Below are 20,400 nucleotides of genomic sequence, written 5' to 3' on the forward strand. Positions count from 1 at the left end.
ATAACATTGTGTTTTCAAGGTTTTCTCCCATTTCCTTGAATACATCTCCATCTTTTCCATATCTCTATCTTCTGTCCCTTAATGTGGACCATCCCGAAAGCCCTTGTTCATTCTCTGTTTTTTTTCCCCCACTAATGGCTACCTTTATTGAGTTTTTATTATATTTTAGGTACCATGCTATTTACTTTTTATGGATTCTATCATTTATTCTGGCTCTTTGAGGTAGACATTATTATCATCCTCATTTTTTGGATGACGAAACTTAGATTTACAAGGAGGATAAGTAAACTACCCCAAGGTTTGTGTGCCTAGAAATGGTGGAGCTCAGATCTAAGCAAGCTCTACGTGTCTTTCCCCTTGTCTAGCACTAATGTGTGGATGCCAGAAATTTAAATTTCACCTCTATGAGTAAAATACCTGAGACAGTGTCTGACACCGCGTAGATACTCTCATAGGCTGTTTCCCCTCGTCCACTTAGCTATGTGCCCCAGGCCTGTGTCTTTGGCAGTCTATGAGACAGCTGTCCCACAGACTGTCCCACTGCTCCTGCCCCTGCCCTGCCCCGATTGCTTTTCTTTTCACCTTCCTGATTTCTGCCATTGGAACTTCTGTTCACTTGGTCCTACAGGCAGGCTTATAATGCTGTCTTGCTGTGACCTTCGTTTCTCAATTTTCTAACCACCCCACTAGTATAGGCCCATTCAGTGGAAGCCTAGATTTTGCAGTAGCCTCCTACTCGATTTACCTCTCTCTCATCTCTGTTCGTCTCATATGTTGCTGTTGGATTAATAGCTCTAAACATACCCTTTTAACCACTTGTTGTCTTGCTCATTTTCCAGAGGTCTTACTATGTGTCTAACACAAAAAATTCACTGAATTATCCAGTGCTTACTATATGCCAATTTATGTACTAAACGATGTGGATCCAGTGACCACTATTTCATGGAAGATTTCTCAAAGGAATCAGTCTTGGGTAGAAGTTACTCTCTTAATGTGTAAGACATCTATAGTCCAGCTGACAAGACAAAACAAATACAGTGAACACAGTTGGTGACCAGAAAGGGTATAATAATGTTAGCTCAGAAAAATAACAAGATTGTCGTGTCATCTGATATTGAATACTACAATCTTCGGAAGTGAAAAGAGCTGCTGGGAATTTTTTCCCCCATAATATCCATCTCTAAATTTAAAATTAAAAATGTACTTTGGGGTAGATAAACCCACTTTGTATGATCACATTGATTATATATTTTTATGTGATTTCTGAAAGAGCTACAGTAAGATTTTAATTGTGTCCTCTTAAATGTGTAGTAGATGTAAATGTGAAAATTAAAAATGTAAAAGTAGTAGGAGAAAATAAATGTGACTCTGTAATACTAAAGATAGATATATGACAGCAAGGAGATAACTACAAAACAGAATTTTGATAGACTTGACTATGTCAATTTTTACAAGTTTCTTATTACAAAAAAAACACAAAGTAAAAATGCAAATAGGTAATTTAGGAAAAATATTTATTTCATATATGATGAGAAAGAATTTAGTAGCCTTTAGAGATGAAGAGTTTTAATAAATCAATAGGAAAAAATATGAAATTACTAATAGAAAGATTGAGTTAAGAACAAGGCAGCAATTAACAAAGTAAAAATATCAATTACCAATAAAGATGTTTCTAAAATGTAATCTTGCTAGTAATATAAATGAAAAAGGAAACAAGAATTAGATACCATTTCTTCCTAGTAGATTGTCAAAGATTTTCTTTTTAAATGATATGCCCAGAATGGACAGTCACTCCCCCTGCCTGTGGACATGAACTTGGTACAACTTTACTCAAGGGCAGTTGGAATACATTCAGATACACACACGCACACACAGATATACAGATATGTGTGTGTGTGTATATATATATATACACACATGGGTATACATTTTAGAGGCTATGATTAGATATGTAGTACATTTTCATATTTGTCAAAAAAAAGAAAGAAAAAGGAAAAAAATATATATCTATACATATATTGACATGGTGGGGATGTCTAGAATAATATACACCAATAATGTTGAAGATATTTCAGGGTAGTAATTTCGGTAATTTAATTTTTAAAACATTTGACTTTTTCATGTCTTTTTTTTTTATTGTTTCTCATCGGGCTATCTTTGCTCCTCATATAGACAGCTCTCCGAGGACGAGGATTGTGTGTTTTGCATCTTACTGTCCTCCTCGACACTAGGAAGGTGCAGGGCACGTGATGCTGACAAAATAGTTGTTTTATGAATGAAAGTGATATTACTGGGACAGACTTGGTTGCTATTATTATTATTATTGATTGAAACCTGATTGCTACAGGTACTTTGAGAGTTCAGTTTCCCTGTGGCCTGCAGGTTCAACAGGGTGTGATGAGATGGCACAAGTTGGAACATCTCTGTGTTCTCAAAGGACTTCTGCATTTTCAAGAACCCAGCATTTTAGCAATGACCCCCGTGCTGCCATGAGCTGCAGCAGATGACAGGTGGGGAATGAGAGCTATTTTGATGCTGTCTACAGAAAGGTGTTCTGTTTGGTCAGGACCATGTTTCCAAATTAAAAGAAAGCATTAACGTAGCTTTGCGACCACCTCCAGCTCATCACCTGAGGTCTTCCAACTATTTCTAGATGGGTCACACCGAACTGTTAACATCATTCCTTTTGTGAGATGGACCAGATAGGGCAGTTGGTTTTCTTATTAGGTTAAACTGTTAAAATTGGGGTATTTCTTTACAAATTGTTGGTTGAGGGAGGAGAGGAGTGGTTAAGCAGGCCTTGAAACCTTGTCACCTTTTTCCTAATGCTGAGATGTTTTAAGCTGGAAAGAAAATTAGTTGTCATTTTTTTTGCTGGATCTCAATGAAGCTACTTGACTCTCCCAGGGCCACCAAACTGATTTAATGGATGGATGCAGATGAGAATGCAGGCATCCTGAAACGTGACAGTTTGGCTTGGCCTGAAGTTCTGTGAAGGGCGCTAGAAGTTTCTTTTAAAAAATGAGCAAAATCTGCCGTCCGTGTTCAGATTGGCCCTGGAGGGGAGAAGCAAGCCTGTTTGTGTCTGCACGGCGCACACAGGAGGTTTTGTTCTCTGGAAATGAGTTACTGCCTGCCAGTTCTCACCCTGGCCAATAGCTCTCCCTATGATTGCTGGGAACAAGAGGCTGCATGTGTACGGGTCCATTTATTCATTCACCACTCATTCATTCATTTATTCGTCCAACAAATATATCTCAAGCACTTGCCAGGCACAGGCCACTCTTCTAGGCACTTGGGATATATCAGTGAATGAAACTGACGAAAGCCCCTACTTTCCTGCAGCTTATGTCCTTGCTACAGACCACAAACAATAAACATTATAAGTAAGAAGACTCTAGAGAAGTCAGAAGTGGGTGATCACCTGGAAGAGCGGGGGAGGAGCTTCATGGGGATGCAGGCAGGGGTTGCAGTGGTGGGTACAGTGACCAGGGGAAGCCCTGTTGTGGGTGACTCGAGGAAGGGCATGCCAGACCTGGTGTTTTCCAGGAATAACAATGAGGTCAGTGTGACCGGAACACGTGGGAGATAAGACCTGGGGCCGCATCATGCAGGAGCTTCCTTACAGGCCATTGGAAAGACATCAGCTTTTACTCTGAGTGAGCTGGGGGCCACTGGAGGGTTTTGAAGGTAGAGGGATGGGATCTGATCCACACAGTGAAGGGGTCCCTCTGGTTGCTGGGTTGAGACTAGACGGGATGGGGGCCAGAGTAGAAGCAGGGAGGCCAGTTAGGAGACTGGTGTAGCAGGCTAATCTTCCTGAAGCTGGCAAAGGGGGATCTGCGAGTAGTGATCACTCCCAAACCCGGGCCGCATGGGGAGGATCCCTGCCTTCACATTCCTTTTCCCCACCTGCAATTAAATGCAGGTGGCAAATGTGGTAGTGACAGGCCCCACATTCTGCTTGGAAGACAGAGGGCCTCGCACTTGTCAGATTCCTGCCCACGCAGAAGATTATTCTGACCATCCCCACTAGTCATCCCTTAGCTTCTATGTCACTGGGGATAAAATACAAAGCTATAAAGTGCCTCGTAAGGGAAAGAGCATCATTTCTTTTTCCAGTTGCACTTCTATTTGATGACAAATTAAGGAGGAACTTGGAAAAGTAAAGGCAGAACAGAAACATAATAGTTAGGAAATTAGTACCACATTACAATAGTGGTGGGAACTTGGTTATAGAGTATGATGATGGATACTTATTTCAAGGTCTCTAACTCACTAAACTTGGGCCATTCTGTGTTAATAATGACAATGACTGGTAATATTTGTTGCCTGCTTATCATGTGCCAAGTACTGTGTGTGTTTGACTTGTCATATTATTTCATTAGATCTTTACAACCACTCTACAAATTAGATATTATCATTATCCTCACTTTACAGATGAGGAAATCAAGCTAAGAGAAGTTAAGAAATTTGCCCAAGGTCTCAGACCTAGTGGGTGTTGAAGCCATTGTGCTAGCTAACCCCAAGCTGTCTGATGCTAGAATCAGGCCCCTGAATCCTACACTTCTCCTTTTAGTTGTGAAAAATGGTTCTGATATCAGAAGTTGGTGTTCCAAATAAGATTGAAGCTTTGTGTCTAAATAAGTTTATTTTGACGTCACCTTTAATCTTCATTCCTCAGTTTTTCCAGTTTTCAAAGAGGATAGCAAGACCAGTCAGCTGCTAATAAGACTGGTGTGAAGTCTAAGAAATACACTTTGAAAAGTACGTTAAACCTTTCGGGAATGTTTTAGCAAACAATTGCAAAGGTCACAGATAGTTGACTCTTTGGGCTAATGGCATTCTGTGAGGATTACATTTATATGAAAATATTATTATGGATTATATAGAGACATATCCTGTAGCAACCAAAAGCAGCACTTTCTAACATTTATTCCCGGGATTCAGACTATGTGAACTATTCCCCAGTTATTTCTTTTGCTGTGGCTGGAGGTTTGCACATATCCCACCAGCCGGTATATGTGCTGTTTCAGGTGTCTGATTGAATTATAATCTGTGCGAATTCTATCAGTCATGTCATAGAGATAAACTCTTGTTTAGTACCAGCTCTTTGTGGAAATACAACTACTTCTGATAATGGCCAAGTAATTCTCCTTTATCAACTGCTCAGGGCCTGATCCGGAAATCAAAAAAGGGAGCTCTTGCAATAAAGATTCCGATCTCTCGGAAACAAGTGAGCTCCGACACACAGCACTGCCATCTCATTCCATGCATCTCAGGGATGAGAGGCTCGCCGTTTTGCTGCATGATATTCAGACACTGGGAGTGAGTGAGAAGTGCTGTCTATTAAGAGCATTAATTTCTCTAAAATTAGAAAGCGGAAGCACACACACTTTGCTGTTTTTTTCGATACCAGCACAACAATCACAGGGCTAGAATATCTTACAAAAGGAAATAAATTTCTAATTAGCTTCCAAAATGTAGGGTAGTCAAGTCAGGTAGATTATTGTACCGAAATGACTCGATAAACCATTCATTAGACCGTAACAGTGTGGACTTGCAGAGCTAAGAGTTAAGAAATTATACTGTATGCATATTAGAGACAGACATGCTAGCGGTTGGCTGAAACCTGGCCTGGAGTCCAGAGACTTGGATTCTAACCCTGGCAGAGGCAGCATCTCTGGCATTTGGTTTCTTCCTTATAAGATGATAACTTTGGACTAGGTCTGAGTTTTCAGACTGGCAGCCCGGAGGCTAAATGCTATCCAGGTAAATGTGTTTAGTTTGGTTCACATGAGGTGGTGGTGTTTTAATTATGCCAACATTAGAAAAAACCAAGCAGTTTCACACAAAGCCTGGATTCCTTGAAAAGTTTTGAAAAATCAGATGATCTGAAAATATCGAGCCTGATCCCAAATAACAGCTGTGTGTTAGAGCAGTATACAGCGCTAAATGAGGGCGTGTGCCCGCTGCAGTTTGCACCAGAGGCCCCGTCACTCCCTGTTGTCTTCTGTGTGTGTTCAGCTTCATACATTTGCACGACTTGCCCGTGCCCTGTGTCAGATCATCTGGGAATGAGATACTGAGATGAACGAAGACATGATGTCATTCAGCTACCAATGAGGGATCCTTTCTAGAATCTGTGGTGATGTTGGCCACAGCCCCCAAACCCAAGTCTGTTAAAGGTTGGATTTGCATTGCTGTGGCATCTTGGCTTGGCAGAAACCATGCACACTGACATTTTTGGTTGTTTTAAGATTTAAATGTAAAGTGCTGCAGATAGCACCATTAAAAATTCAGCCACCTGTAGCTGGGTCTTTTGAACAGTTAATTAAAATTTCTCTTTGCCTGGTTCTAAGCATCAGAAATGAGGCTTTCATTTTGGGGATGGGGGTACTGTTTTAATTAGTTTTTGTCGATTTTATAACTAATGAACTCCCTTCATACAAAGAGGCTAGGTCACTCGTCTGGAGAAGTGATTGAATCTTATGCTTTGTGAGTAGATATTTTTATAAGGCTGAATTTGGTAAATATAGGAGTGCCTAAAATAATAGGAGGGGGGATGGTAAACAACCCCATTGCATGACCTATAGAGACGAATGTCAGTTCCTTAGATACAAACACAGCTACAACTAACTACACTCAGTTTAATACTTTGCAACTGGGCTTGAGTTCAGCCTTAATAGAGCCATTTTTATGAACTAACGGGTGATTCTGTGACAAGAATGTGAAGATGATTTCTTCTTTTATCGTGAATTTCCTTTGAAATGTGCTTAAACTGCTTTTCGCCTTAGCAAGAGGAAGACTTCATGTATGCCCAAAGTTACTCTGCTCATTGTCTATACAACCATCTGGTTCCTTTTCTAGATTAATGTTGAGCCAGGGTCTCTGTTCCTGTTTATGTTGTGCTTCTCAAAATCCTCAGCTACCAACTTGCTTAGTCCTAGGTCCTCTAAGGCCATTAGTTTTTATTCTTTTCCTATTTTTAATTGATCTGAAAGCTTGGTCCCCTCTCCTCATCCCAAATTCTTCTCTTTGGGTGTTGCATTCTGACTTAAAGAGTTGTAAATTTCTTACAGCCTCAGGGTTAGTTTCTGTGATTGAGTCCAAAGGGCATGTAATGATTTACCCCTAACAGGAGAAATTCTCCAGAAGATCTTGCATGCAAGACCAAATAGAAGATGCGGCTAACTTCTCTCATTCCTTGCATGCTGCCATGCTGCCCCTGAGATGGCTGTCTCCTTAGACATGGCGACTGTAGAGCATGTCCAGTGGGCCTGTCCTTTGGGCAGGCTTCTTGTTGCTAAAAATACCGGTTGGCTCGATATATTCAAACTGTCGTTGTCATTCTCAAGATACAAAGTTTTTCATTATCCAGAAACTTTATTGACAATTTTGGAACTTCCCATCCTTGGGACTCATCTTTTTATTTTTGGAAGACTTAGAATTTGTAGTTCAAGCATTCTCTTTTCAAGTCTAAAAATAGAATTCAGAAGCCAAAGAAGTCTCTTTTCTAAGTACATGTTAGTTTAAAAATGAATGCAAAAAGCTGTTTAGGTTGCTTGGAGCTCCCCACAGTTCTATTTTACTTTTACATCAGTTGATTGAAATGATAAATGTATACCTACCAATTTTTGTTCTTCTATACACACATATTTTACATTGTGAGACTTAAACTACCTCTGGCAAATGAAGCAGCATTCTATGACAAAGTACTGAGTCTGGGTTTTGTTTACACCTTCATAAATCATGCAGATGAGATCTGTGGCTATTCCCAGCCACACATGATAAAAATATCCTGTGTCTTGCTGATGTTTCTGGACCTTCAAGGTCAGTAGGCTGGTCCTCTGCAGAGTTGTGAATTCTTGGAAGTTTATCTTTCCTGTCCTTTTTCTTAGGGTGCCCCTTCAATTGCTTGGTGCAAACTTCTCTCATTTTCGGTAGACCTTCATCCTCCTGTTCCCTCCTCTTCCTCACCCCTGTCTCCTGCCCTCCTTTTACTATAAAAGAGAAGGGATCTGTTAGTAGACATTTATTCTTGTGGGTGACTGACTAGTGACGTTTGGGAGGAATACTCTGGGCTAGTGCCTACAGTTTAAAAATACCTCAGGGCCGGCCCCATGGCTTAGCAGTTAAGTGCGCACGCTCCGCTACTGGCGGCCAAGGTTTGGATCCCAAGCGCGCACCGACGCACCGCTTCTCTGGCCATGCTGAGGCCGCATCCCACATACAGCAACTAGAGGGATATGCAGCTATGATGTACAACTATCTACTGGGGCTTTGGGGGAAAAATAAATAAATAAAAATTAAAAAAAAAATAAAATAAATAAAAATAAAAATACCTTACAGCTTTGTTTCTTGTGACAGGAATTTAAAATCAGTTAACTAGCAAGTGAGTGAATACCGTAGGAACCCCAGAAATCATCCTGAGCCTCTTAGGCTGGCTCTGAGAAAAGACCTTTTTAAATTCTTTCAGAGGTGACTGGGGTTGGAAAGGGCAGGTTAGATGTGACCACATCTGTGATTCCAGACTGAAGGCCCCTCCCGGTGAGGAGGTGAGCTTAAGGATAACTTAAATAGTGCTTCTGAAACTCCCTCTGGGATCAGCTGAGGCTCAAGACCGTTTCCTTAAATGTTGCCCTGGAGAGGGGGAAAGCACAGGAGGGCATAAGCCCTCCTTCCCCCACAGCAGAAAACATCTGCTCTCAGAAATATAAGACAACTGACAAAAATATGTGACAGACAACCATGCAAATTGTGAAGTATATTAGAACTCTTTGTTTTTAAAAATTAGCCATTTTAATTTAGATAGAAATAACTGCTCATGTCCAATAATCCAAGCTACCTTTTTCCTAATAATTGGGTTGCACTACACTGTGCTGTGTTTTAAATATCCCCTCCGTGACACTGTTCCAGGCCCGGGCCCAACTCCCATCGTGACTGAGCACAGTTCTGTCCCCACCTTCAACTTAACCTTCCTTCTCTCTTCCCAAGTGACATGCATGTGTATTTCATTTTCTGACCAGTTATGTAGGTGGTGTTGAGTGAGAATTTCAAATGTAAGACTCGTTTGAAACCTCTCCCACCACCACCACCATCTTCCAACCTTCAAAATAAAAAGATCCAATGTCCTGGAATGCACTGTTGTATCTTCTTGCTGTGTGATGCAAGCTTGAAAAACAGACATGTGTCCTTGGTACTCTTTCATTAATAGAATTTTTAGAAACACACATGCCCAAGGCCCTTCATAAGCACCTTTCAGATGTTTCTTCATCATCTAAGGAAAAAGTGGATCTTGGGGAGCTATTGATGCTGTTTTCCAAGTTGGAAACTTTTTTGTAAATGCAAACAGACCAGAGAATAGAAAAGTAATAAATATAGTTTGAGATTTCTGGCTACTAGGAGTTTTGTATTCATAGACACAATTAATGTTGACATCAAACCAATAAGGTTGATGCTCTTGTTTTGCATCTTATAGTGATGATGGTGGGGTGCTGAGCCCAGGGTGGTTAGAGAACATGCCCAAGGCCACGTAGCTAGTCCTGAGAGTGCACCATACTTGCAACTCTGCTCCAGTTACTTAATGAGTGTATGGATAAGGCAGCAGACTGTAACTAAGCTTCATTTCCAAATAAAGAAAAAGGAATTGAGGGGAAGGAGAATTAATGAAACAACAGTTACAAATTACTTAGCCTGGTGCCTGGCACACGGTAAATTCTCAGTAAATGTTAGCAAGTAATATTGCCCCAGTGTCAACTCTTTGAGAACTGTCTTTTGGGGAGAATATTAATGATCCATTATTTCTTGCTTGTGAGATGTGAAGTTATTGACTTATCGCTGCTGGGCTTGGCGTGTTGAGCCCTGTTTCTGTTTATTAACGTGATGAGGTTACTTGTGGCGTGGGAGGGTCCCCGCTGTGTGTGGCAGTAATTATCAGAGTTGCTGTGTGGCTGCAGGAACCGATTGCTGGCAAATGCTGGTTTCTTTCTTTCTTTGCTTATTTAAAAAAAATCCCATTACATAATTTGACAATCATTTTGTTCCATAGTGAGATGAAAAGAATTTAGCAGCCTTCAGCTGGAGCTGAATGGAGAAACAAATTATAGAAATCACTGACATTAGTGCCTGGATAGAGCAGGATTGTTTCCTACTGAATATTTGAAAGTATTTTGTCCAATCTCATTTTAAAAGACTGGAGTCCCTGGGCTTCCACTGCTTTCCTTGGGAACTATAATTATGTGGCCTAATAGAGCTCAGTGGTGGGACGTTTTCCCCAGCTGATACAGGAGCAATGGATGCATTCACAGGAGGTCCGGTCACTGTGTTTTTCAAAATGGGCTTTGGAGAAGTGGCACAAGGGTGTTTTGCTTGCTTGAGAAAATATTCTTTTCTTTCTACCCAAAGATGTTTCTTTGGTACATCCTGCTGGCTTTGAACCACCATTTGCTATATAATGAGATTTTCTTTAACTTTGTATTATAGAGAATCCCCAAAATACACAAAAGTAGATAGAATAGTATAATGGACACCCATGTACCCAAAAATAGACCCAACAACCATCAACCAGTAGTCAATCCTGCCCCATATACACACCCATTTACTTCTTCCCTTCTGCTATTATTTTGAAACAAATCTTCTCATCCTATCTTTTTAAAAAAAATTTCAGGTAAAATACACATAGCATAAAATTTACCATGTTAACCATTTCTTGTCACCCAAAAAGAAACTCTGTACCGATTAAGTGGCCACACCCATTCTTCCCTCCCACTAGTGCCTGGCAAACAGTAATCTGCTCTCTTCTGTATGGATTTGCCTCTTCTGGATATTTCATATAAATAGATTCATACAATATGTAGCCTTTTTTGTCTGGCTTCTTTCAATTAGCATAATGTTTTCAAGATTCATCTGTGTTGTATCATGCATCAGTACTTCATTTTCCTTTTCGTAGCTGAATAATATTCTATTGTATGGATATACGCATTTTGTTTGTTTGCCTGATGATGGACATTTTATTATTTCTACCTTTTATCTATTGTGAATAGTGCTGCTGTGACATTCAGAGGCAAGTTTTTGTTTGAACACCTGTTTTCAATTCTTTGGGGTATGTACCTAGAAGTGGAATTGCTAGGTCATATGGTAATTCTATGTTTAACTTATTGAGGAACCATCAAACTGTTTGCCACAGTGACCACGCCGTTTTACACTCTCTCCAGCAAGGTATGAGGGTTCCAATTTTTCCATATCCTTGCCAACACGTTATTTTCTGCTTTTTTTTTTTTTTTAATTATAGACATCCTAGTGGGTGTAAAGTGGTATCTCATTGTGGTTTTGACTTGCATTTTCCTAATGACTATTCATGTTGAGCATCTTTTCATGATTATTAGTCGTTGGTGTATCTTCTTTGGAGAACTGTCTATATAAGTCTTTTGCTCATTTTTAAATTATATTGTCTATGTTTTTGTTGTTGAGTTGTAAGAGTTCATTATATATTCTGGGTACTAGACCCTTATTAGACAGATGACTCGCAAATATTTTTTCCATTCTGTGGGTTGTCTTTTCACTCTTTTGATAGTGTCCTTTGATGCACAAAAGGTTTTAATTGTGATGAAATCCAATTTATCTATATTTTCTTTTGTTACTTGTGTTTTTGTTCTCATAGCTAAGAAACCATTGCCAAGTCCAAAGTCATGGAGATTTACCCCATGTTCTCTCCTATGAGTTTTATAGTTTTAGCTCTTATATTTAGGTCTTTGATCCATTTTTGAGATAATTTTTTGTATATGGTGTGAGGTGAGGGTTCAATATCGTTCTTTTACATCTAGATATTCAGTTGTCCCAGCACCATTTGTGGAAGAGACTATCATCATATCATTTTATCCATAGTATTTCAGTATGTTTCTCTAAAAGACAAGAACTTTTCTTTTACATAACCACAGTACCATTATCACACTTAAAAAAATATTAACCATATTTCCTTAGTATCATCAAATATCTAGTCTATAGATTGTCTCAAAATTGTTAACAGCTTTTTAAAAAAATCAGTATCCAGATAAGTTTCATCCATTGCAATAAGTTTCATCTGTTGCAACATTTCTTTTTAAATATTTTTGAATCTATAGATTTCCCCTCCATCTCTTTTTTTCTTCTAGCAATTTATTTGTTAGAGCAAATGAGTCATTTGCCCTGTGTAGTTTCCTATTCTAGGTTTTGTTGATTGTATCTCCATGATGTGACATGTTCCTCTGTCCTCTGAATTTCCTGTAAATTGCTAGCTGGAACTAGAAGATTGATTAGATTCAGATTTTTGGGTTTGTTTTGTTTTGTTTTTGGCAAGACTTCTCCTTAGGTGATGCTGTGTTATTCTAATAAAGAGGCAAATCGTAGCTGGTTATTTCCAATTTTTTTATGTTAGCAGCCATTGATGATCAGTGCCTAAATCTGTTAGTTTGTTAGGGGTTGTGAAATAGTGATATTCTAGTTCTGTTATGTCTTCTTCCTTTATTAGATGGAATACCTGCTTTTTATGAAGAGAAGCTTCACTTGTTTTATTATTTAATTACCCAGTGGTAAAACTTACATGAGAAAGGCAGTGTACATTCTTGATTCCTTCCCTTTATTGACCAGTTCTCAAAATAAGAAGTTAGTTCTTCATTTTCTTCAAACAGTGCCAGGTATATTCTTTGTGAGGGGTGTCTTTACTGATGCATTTAGTTAAGCGTATTTAATGTGTTTCAAGACATTGTGGTTATTGTTCTTATTGATGCTCAAATTATCCCATCTTTGGCCAGTAAGAACCTCTTGAGGTTGATTCCTGAGTCCTTTCTAACATGCTGTTATGGTCTTTGATAGCTTCCCGACTATCACATATGGTAATGTTATGACTCTCATTGGGTTGGAATGTGGTTTATTGTGGCACTTCTCAAATTTCCTTACAAAAGCTCCTGATAGGTCTCTATACTTCCACTGGCACTCTGGGGAACATGGGAGGGTTTCCCTACCCTTTCTGGAATCATAAGAAGACAATTCAGAAGAGGCTTGGAAATTCATTCATGAAACTATTTTCATGAGTTTTTATTGAGTTTCAACTAGGTATATAGAAAAAAAGAAAACCTAATTTCTGCCTGAAGATTTTGCAGCCTGGTGGGGTATCTTTTAGGACCTGGTGACATGGTGCTGATGTTAGGAATGCACATTTGGACAAAGCCAGAATCATCAGTGTGGTTTCATTATGGATCCATTTTAGTTCTGTTTCTAGTGTCCAATCAGAGATTGATTGCTGGTTATTCTGACTTTTCATATAATTACCAAAAAATATAAGTACCTGATAAGGTGACTTTTGTTGAAGACTTTTTTTTTTTTTGAGAAAGATTAGCCCTGAGCTAACATCCGATGCCAATCCTCCTCTTTTTGCTGAGGAAGATTGGCCCTGGGCTAACATCGATGCCTATCTTCCTCTACTTTATATGGGATGCCGCCACAGCATGGCTTGACAAGCAGTGTGTCGGTCTGTGCCTGGGATCCGAACCCACGAGCCCCGGGCCACTGAAGTGGAGTGTGCGAACCCAACCACTACACCACTGGGCTGGCCCCTTGTTGAAGACTTTTTGAAGAAGAGGTAGAAGATATGGAAATGGATGTGTTTTTCTAAACGTAGAAAATGAACGTCAAAGCAGATCGATTGCTTTTCCTCTTCTAGTCACTACTTCTTCATTAAGAAAGGGAGATGTTTATTTTCTGCCTCTTTTATAAAGTTGCTGAGTAATGTAATGAGTTTATATTTATGGAGAACTTGGAGCTTTTTGGATGAAAGGTGCTAAATTAGGGCTTATTGCTTATTGAATTTATTTGATGTGTCCAACCTCCTGGGAACATTTGCTGAAGTTAATTAAAAACAGATAGTCCTCATTCTGACAGCTTATAGTGCCACTTACAAACCAATGACATAAACAGTATGTACTTCTATTGTCCTAACTTGGGACTGCCTAGACTACCATAGCTCTTTCAGACTGGGAATGATCCTACTGTTGTGGGAAAAATGAGTTCGACTGCTGGATAAAAACACAGAGAAATTCTCAGGCACATCTGAACCACCTAGCTACCCCCATTTTTAAAAGTACTTAGAATATGGAGACTTTTCTCAATTTCCAACTATAATTTTCAGGTTGGAAAATTAAAACTAATTTTTCCTTTCTAGCATTTTGGGATGAAATTAAGATAACAGTTTATATTTTGTATATTGTTGTATGATCACTTTTTCTTTGCAGGAATGGCATCCCAAAGCACCCAGCTGGAATAGTTAACGCTTTCTTATCTCAACCCAGTGGAAGCTGTGAAGTGTAATTATAATAATGGCATCTTTGCTTCCTTTGCCAGTTGGTGATGGAGTTCTGTGGCGCTGGCTCTGTCACTGACCTCATCAAGAACACGAAAGGCAATACGTTGAAGGAGGAGTGGATCGCATACATCTGCAGGGAGATCTTACGAGTAAGTGACAACACTGGATATCTTGGGAGGTACTGAACTTTGTACTAACCTTCCACTGAAATTCGTAAACGTATTGGAAACTGTTTTAAAGCTTTATTCTTACAGCGATAGTGGTAGTGGTAGTTTGTTGTGGTCTGCTCTGATGGAAGTGAGAGCCCTTCTGAATAGGTCACATGCACTCTCATTTGGAAGGTTAACATTGGGTGATTTCCTTCAACAAGGGATTCATTTCCAATGGTGCTTCCAATTAGAAATCTGATTTTAGATCATAGAGATAGTGTTCCATTTAGGAAATGGGTTTTTTAGAGGCATTTTGGTCACTCGTTTGAGTTTTTCATTTATGAAAGTTTATGACTAATTTAAAGATGGCGTGACTTTAGCCATGTCAGCACATACAATCTAGTTTAACTGATTTTACATTAAAAAAAATACTTTGACACTTAGTCACTTAAACCAATCAAAATAGCTGGACAAGACTGTGCCTGTTTGCCCAGTTTTGCCCACAAATCCCATAATTGGCAATCTAGACAATAGTGTCATATTTGCTAAGCTCAGTTCAGGGAGAAGAAGGTAATTGGTCATATTTTTGTTCATTCGGACTAGTATAATTATCTCTTGCTACTATATGGAGGCTACTGTATGTTCACTGAGCATTCTTACTAGATTTGCTTGGCAATTGCTACTTACATTTAAGCTCTGCTTTCTTAATATGAGGGAACAAAAGTTAAAACTATTTTCACAATGTGTCCAAGATATGCTTTTGAGAGACAGATTATGTGCTGTGGATGGATGGATGGAAGGAAGGCATTAAAAAAAATGATGCTTATTCATTTAATTCACACCACATTAGGCAAAAAAACAAATAGAAAATGAAATATTAGAATGATAACATCTATAATAGCATAAAAAGTCAAATACTTAGAAATAAATTTACAGAAAGATGTGAATGACTTCTACACTAAAAGCTATAAAATATTACTGAGAGAAATTAAAGAAGACCTTAATAAATGGAGGTGTATACCATTTCACAAATTAGAATACTCAATATTGTAAAGATGTTAGTTCTCCCAGTTTTGCTCCATGATGTGATTGAACTCCCTATCAAAATCCCTCTAGATATACCTGGATATTGACAAGTTGATTTTTAAAACATTAATATGGGAATGCAAGGGGCCAAGAATAACCAGGCAATCTGAAGAACAAAACTGAAGGATTTATGCTGCGAGTTATCTGGACTTATTCTAAAGCTACTAAGTTGCTAAGACAGAGTAGTATTGTCACAAGAATAGACAAATGGCTGAGGAAACAGAATCGAGAGTCCGGAACAGACCCGCTTCCTATGGACACCTGATTTATGACAGAGGAGGTGCTGCAGTGCGTGGGAGAAGGGTGCTCTTGTCAGTAAGTAGTGCTGGGTCACTTGCACAGTCGTGAAAACAGGAAGCTGGACACCTGCTTTATACCACATTCTAAAATTAATGCCCGCTGGATTACAGATATAAATGTGAAAGATATAAAAAATAAAGCTCCTAACAGAAAACAGAGGATAATACCTCCATGGCTTGGAATAGGCAAAAAGATTTCTCAAACAGAACACAAAACAAAATTGGAGGGGGAATCAAGGAGATATGGCTGCTGACCACCTGCAAATCTGACATGTATTTCCAAGTCTTGAGGGGCCACTGTGTAAACTTAATTTGAATTTCTGACTTAGAATTTTCCTCATTCAGAGAAAGCATGGTGAATCATTTAGTCATCCAGACCACTCAGCGGGTGCCAAAAATCTGCTGGGTCTACAGGGCTGGTTCTGCCTATACCCTTTCTGCCCTGCTGGGGACCCCTGCTGGGGATGGGTCACGGGACCTCCAGGTCTCTCAAAGCAGCAGGGATGTTTCACCTCATGAGTATCTCCCAATATCTGGTTTTAAAATATGAGAAAACAGTGTTTTCTTCCTTCTTCCAATACATTCTCTCAAATGATACTGGCATTTGAGATAAGGTGACCATTGGAAGGGGCATTGACTCACAAGTTTCAGAGATGACAATCCCCCATGTACCATATGATCTCATTAAACACAACCTTTGACTCACTTATCTGCTGTAGTATCTGCTTCCAACCGCTTTGGTGGTGAAGGAGGGAAAGAGATCTTCAATCCCTTTTTCAGGGATTCATGGGATGTTAATATGCTGTGAAAACCATACATTTTAATCTGCTTGATGCCTGCCTTGAGCCAAACTGACTAGATAAGAAAGGTAATTTTTTAAGATCCAAATCAGTGCTTCCAACTGTCACATGGTTTATGTTTACTGATATTCCTAAACATACATGTGGATCTGTTTGGGCATCCATATTCTCATGCTGAACTTTTCAACAAGAGAATTTAGATATTTAGTTTTGTTTCCTTTGGGGTCAATCTCATCTCTCATACCATGGTTTTGTTGTTGTGGAGAAAAATTAAAAGTATAGAAAATCATGAATAATAAAATAACAACACTTGAGTATCCAGTCTATAATTAACAAAGGTAAGCATAACCTAATTTGCTTCAAGACTCCAATTTTAGATTATTTTAGGTTAGATTATCTGAGAAAGATGTGACTACCTTACAGCAAGTCTGTAGGTTTTAGAACTCACATCAGAAAGAAGCCAAATTTACAGTAATTCATGGAGAAATGGAACAAGTCAGATTTGGATGTCACTAAAGAGTTATTTCATATGATGAACACAAAGTCACAAATATCATAAAGCACTAAAAATGACAGTTATAAATGCCAACAAAAGAAATAGAACTTGTTTTCTTGAATGTGAGCCACTTTGGCTAAAGCCAATGGGAAATTTCTTGGCTGGTCTGAGAAATATTTTATTGTGCTTAATTAAAATTATATAACATACAGTAACTTTTCACTTTAAAATTTAACTTTTAAATTTAAATATTGCCCCCCAAAAAGTGGAGGATTCAGTTAAATCAGGTTAGTTTCCTGTACAGAGACTCTGTAGATGTTCCTGTTACAAACTAGCAAATATGGGTAGTCCTGACTTTTCACAGCACTCTTAGCTAAAACTCATGCATGCCAGGATCGTGTCATCGTTTGTGTGGTTCCGAGGTACCTGAGTTCAGAGCTGATATGCGGGCACTTCATTTAACACAGCACCATGCATTGCAAGGACTACCTCTATATTTCAGTTTATATTGATCAATTACCTGCAGTTTAAACAGCACTCTGAGCAGCTGAAAGATGTAAATATAGTAATGAAAGTATCTCTGGGTGAGTTTACATCTTTTTTGGATCATTAACATCCCAAATAGTTTATTTGTATCTTGGCCTATGTCCCTAATAATGCTTCTCAACTCTCCATCACTCCAGGGGCTGAGTCACCTGCACCAGCATAAAGTGATTCATCGAGATATTAAAGGGCAGAATGTCTTGCTGACTGAAAATGCAGAAGTTAAACTAGGTAAGAACAGGATTCAGTGAGCCTAGGAATTGCAAGAATTGATAGGATTATTTCAACAACTGGTTTTTTTTTTTTTTAATGAATGTAAATTTATCACTGTGGATTTGAAAGTCATTTTACTAAGAAGGAAAAGAAAAATATTTCTTTGTGTATTTCAAAAACATTTTCTAAAAGCACTTTGAGGAGTGAATTGGTATACAGTGTAGTAAACAGAACCATGTGCTTAATCAATGCGTAGAAATATTGAGGTTTTTTTTTTTTTAGTAAAGACCCTTTACATTAGAAGTGACTGACCTTGAAATGGTTTCTTGTATCTTACCATTTGTTTACCTTGTTGCTGCTATAACAGAACAATGATGACTCACTTTTTTAATTAGAAATATCCACAGTTAGATATATTTAGAATAATGAATTCCTGCTATATTCCCATGTATTTTAAGTTATATTTACATTGATTTCATTATGACCTAGGGACCTGTACAAAGTGGATGCTCAATATTCTGCTTGATGTGTGTACTGATTATCCCACTTCCGTCTGCCAGAGTTATCAGTGAGGGAATCCTTTTCTCTGGTGCTGTCCATTAGAGCCCTTACCACAATAAATCTGGGACTGTCCAGATAAGGTAGAGAATCTCCACATGTATTTGCCCGCTTGGTGTATATGAGTAAGAGCATGAATTGACAAATGTCTCATAGGGTATGCAATTTGTCATCTAGAAAAGAGTTACTGTCCATATTATTGTTTATTTTCAAAGAGACTTAAATATTTCCTATGGATATATCCCAAACATTTGCTCTTGCCTTTTTGTTAAAATATATAATTTCCATTTTTCCTTAGTTAGTATTTGGGGCCGACTTTCCTCTCATGAATACTCCCTTTTAAAACAAAAGCGTGCGTTATGTAGGGAAGGCAGTTATATATGTACTGAGTAGATAAGCCATCCTCAGAATATTCACTCATCACTAATTAACAGTTACTTGTTGAGAGAATATTATATGCCAGGCGCTGTACAAAACACTTTTACAAAGATTATATCACTTCATCATCACAGCAGCCCTACGTAGATATCATCATGCTCATTTGCTAGGTTAGGAAACCGAAGCTCAAAGAGGTTGACCTGCTAGCCTGAGGTCACGTCACTAGTAAGTAGCAGAAATGTGGTGCAAACCTAGGCAGTCTGACTCCAGAAACTTAGCTCTTAACCACTTCCTTTGTATCCCCTAAATACTACCGTTTGTGGCAACCAGGCTTGCCTTTTATTTAACACCTATTTTTGGTCCCCATGGAGCCTGATGTAACCAAATATAACACTTTGTGCTTTCCTCGTTGGTACACTTGATCCATTTATACATAGCATTTAAAAATACACATTCACAATAGCAAAAAGGAAGAAGCAACCTAACTGCCCATTGACCGATGAATGGCTACACAAAATGTGGCCCCTACAGACAATGGAATATTATTCAGCCTTAAAAAGGAAAGAAATTCTGACACATGCTGTAACATGGATTAACCTTAAGGACGTTATGCTAAGTGAAATAAGCTAGTCACAAAAAGACAAATACTATGTGATCCCACTTATATGAGGTACCTATAGTAGTCAGATTCATAGAGAAGGAAAGTAGAATGGTGGTTGCCAGGGTGATGGGGAGAATGGGGAGTTATTGTTTAATGGGTAGAGTTTCAGTTGGGGAAGATGAAAAAGTTCTGGAGATGGATGGTGGTGATGATTTCACAACAATGTGAATGTACTTAATGCCACAGAACTGTGCACTTAAAAATGATTAAAATGGTAAATTTTATGTGATGTACATTTTACCACAATAAAAAAAATACACATTCATTTTATGTTCATGTAAAGATCGTAGACTTCATTCATGTGTCTTCTCTTAAATAGTGGACTTTGGGGTCAGTGCCCAGCTTGATCGAACAGTGGGCAGGAGGAATACCTTCATTGGGACTCCCTACTGGATGGCACCAGAAGTTATTGCCTGTGACGAAAACCCGGATGCCACGTATGATTTCAAGGTATGACTTCTTACTTCCTCATTATGTTTTAAAACTATGCCTAACATCTCATCCTGAGTCTTGCAGTGGGAGAAATCTCACGTGCCCTTGGGCTTATAATTTATGTAATCCAAAGGGAGAACTGGAAAACATTATTTGAATTCGAAATGATAAGACATTCACGTGAGAATCTTTTAATGAATTCACCCATCATATCTGATTGCCTATTTGTAAAAAATGTTTAAACCATTTTCTATATTTTGAACTTACTCTTGCTTCTTATTAGGAAGTAGATTTCTATTTTGGTTATAGTTAGAGTTTTGGTTATAGATATAGGTTTGGTTCGACTTTTGGCAAAGTATATATATTCCGAGAGCTTCGTGTGTTAAAAGAAACCAAGATATGAATTCGTTGTCTTGGGTCATCTTTTTCTGATTAAAAATAATCAGA

The 20,400-nt window shown here is 38.6% G+C and overlaps 1 protein-coding gene across 2 annotated transcripts in view; it reads left to right on the top strand.

The window, feature by feature from the left end:
- TNIK (TRAF2 and NCK interacting kinase) overlaps positions 1 to 20,400 on the top strand; it is a 391,580-nt gene that overhangs the window by 237,190 nt on the left and 133,990 nt on the right. For both annotated transcript variants that reach the window (XM_058556353.1, XM_058556354.1), the window contains exons 5-7: positions 14,377 to 14,487; positions 17,852 to 17,942; positions 19,841 to 19,971. In XM_058556353.1, coding sequence (XP_058412336.1) covers positions 14,377 to 14,487; positions 17,852 to 17,942; positions 19,841 to 19,971 — 333 coding nt within the window. The remainder of the gene's footprint in view (positions 1 to 14,376; positions 14,488 to 17,851; positions 17,943 to 19,840; positions 19,972 to 20,400) is intronic.

This window comes from Diceros bicornis, chromosome 15 (assembly GCF_020826845.1).
Source record: "Diceros bicornis minor isolate mBicDic1 chromosome 15, mDicBic1.mat.cur, whole genome shotgun sequence".
Lineage (NCBI taxonomy): Eukaryota > Metazoa > Chordata > Mammalia > Perissodactyla > Rhinocerotidae > Diceros > Diceros bicornis.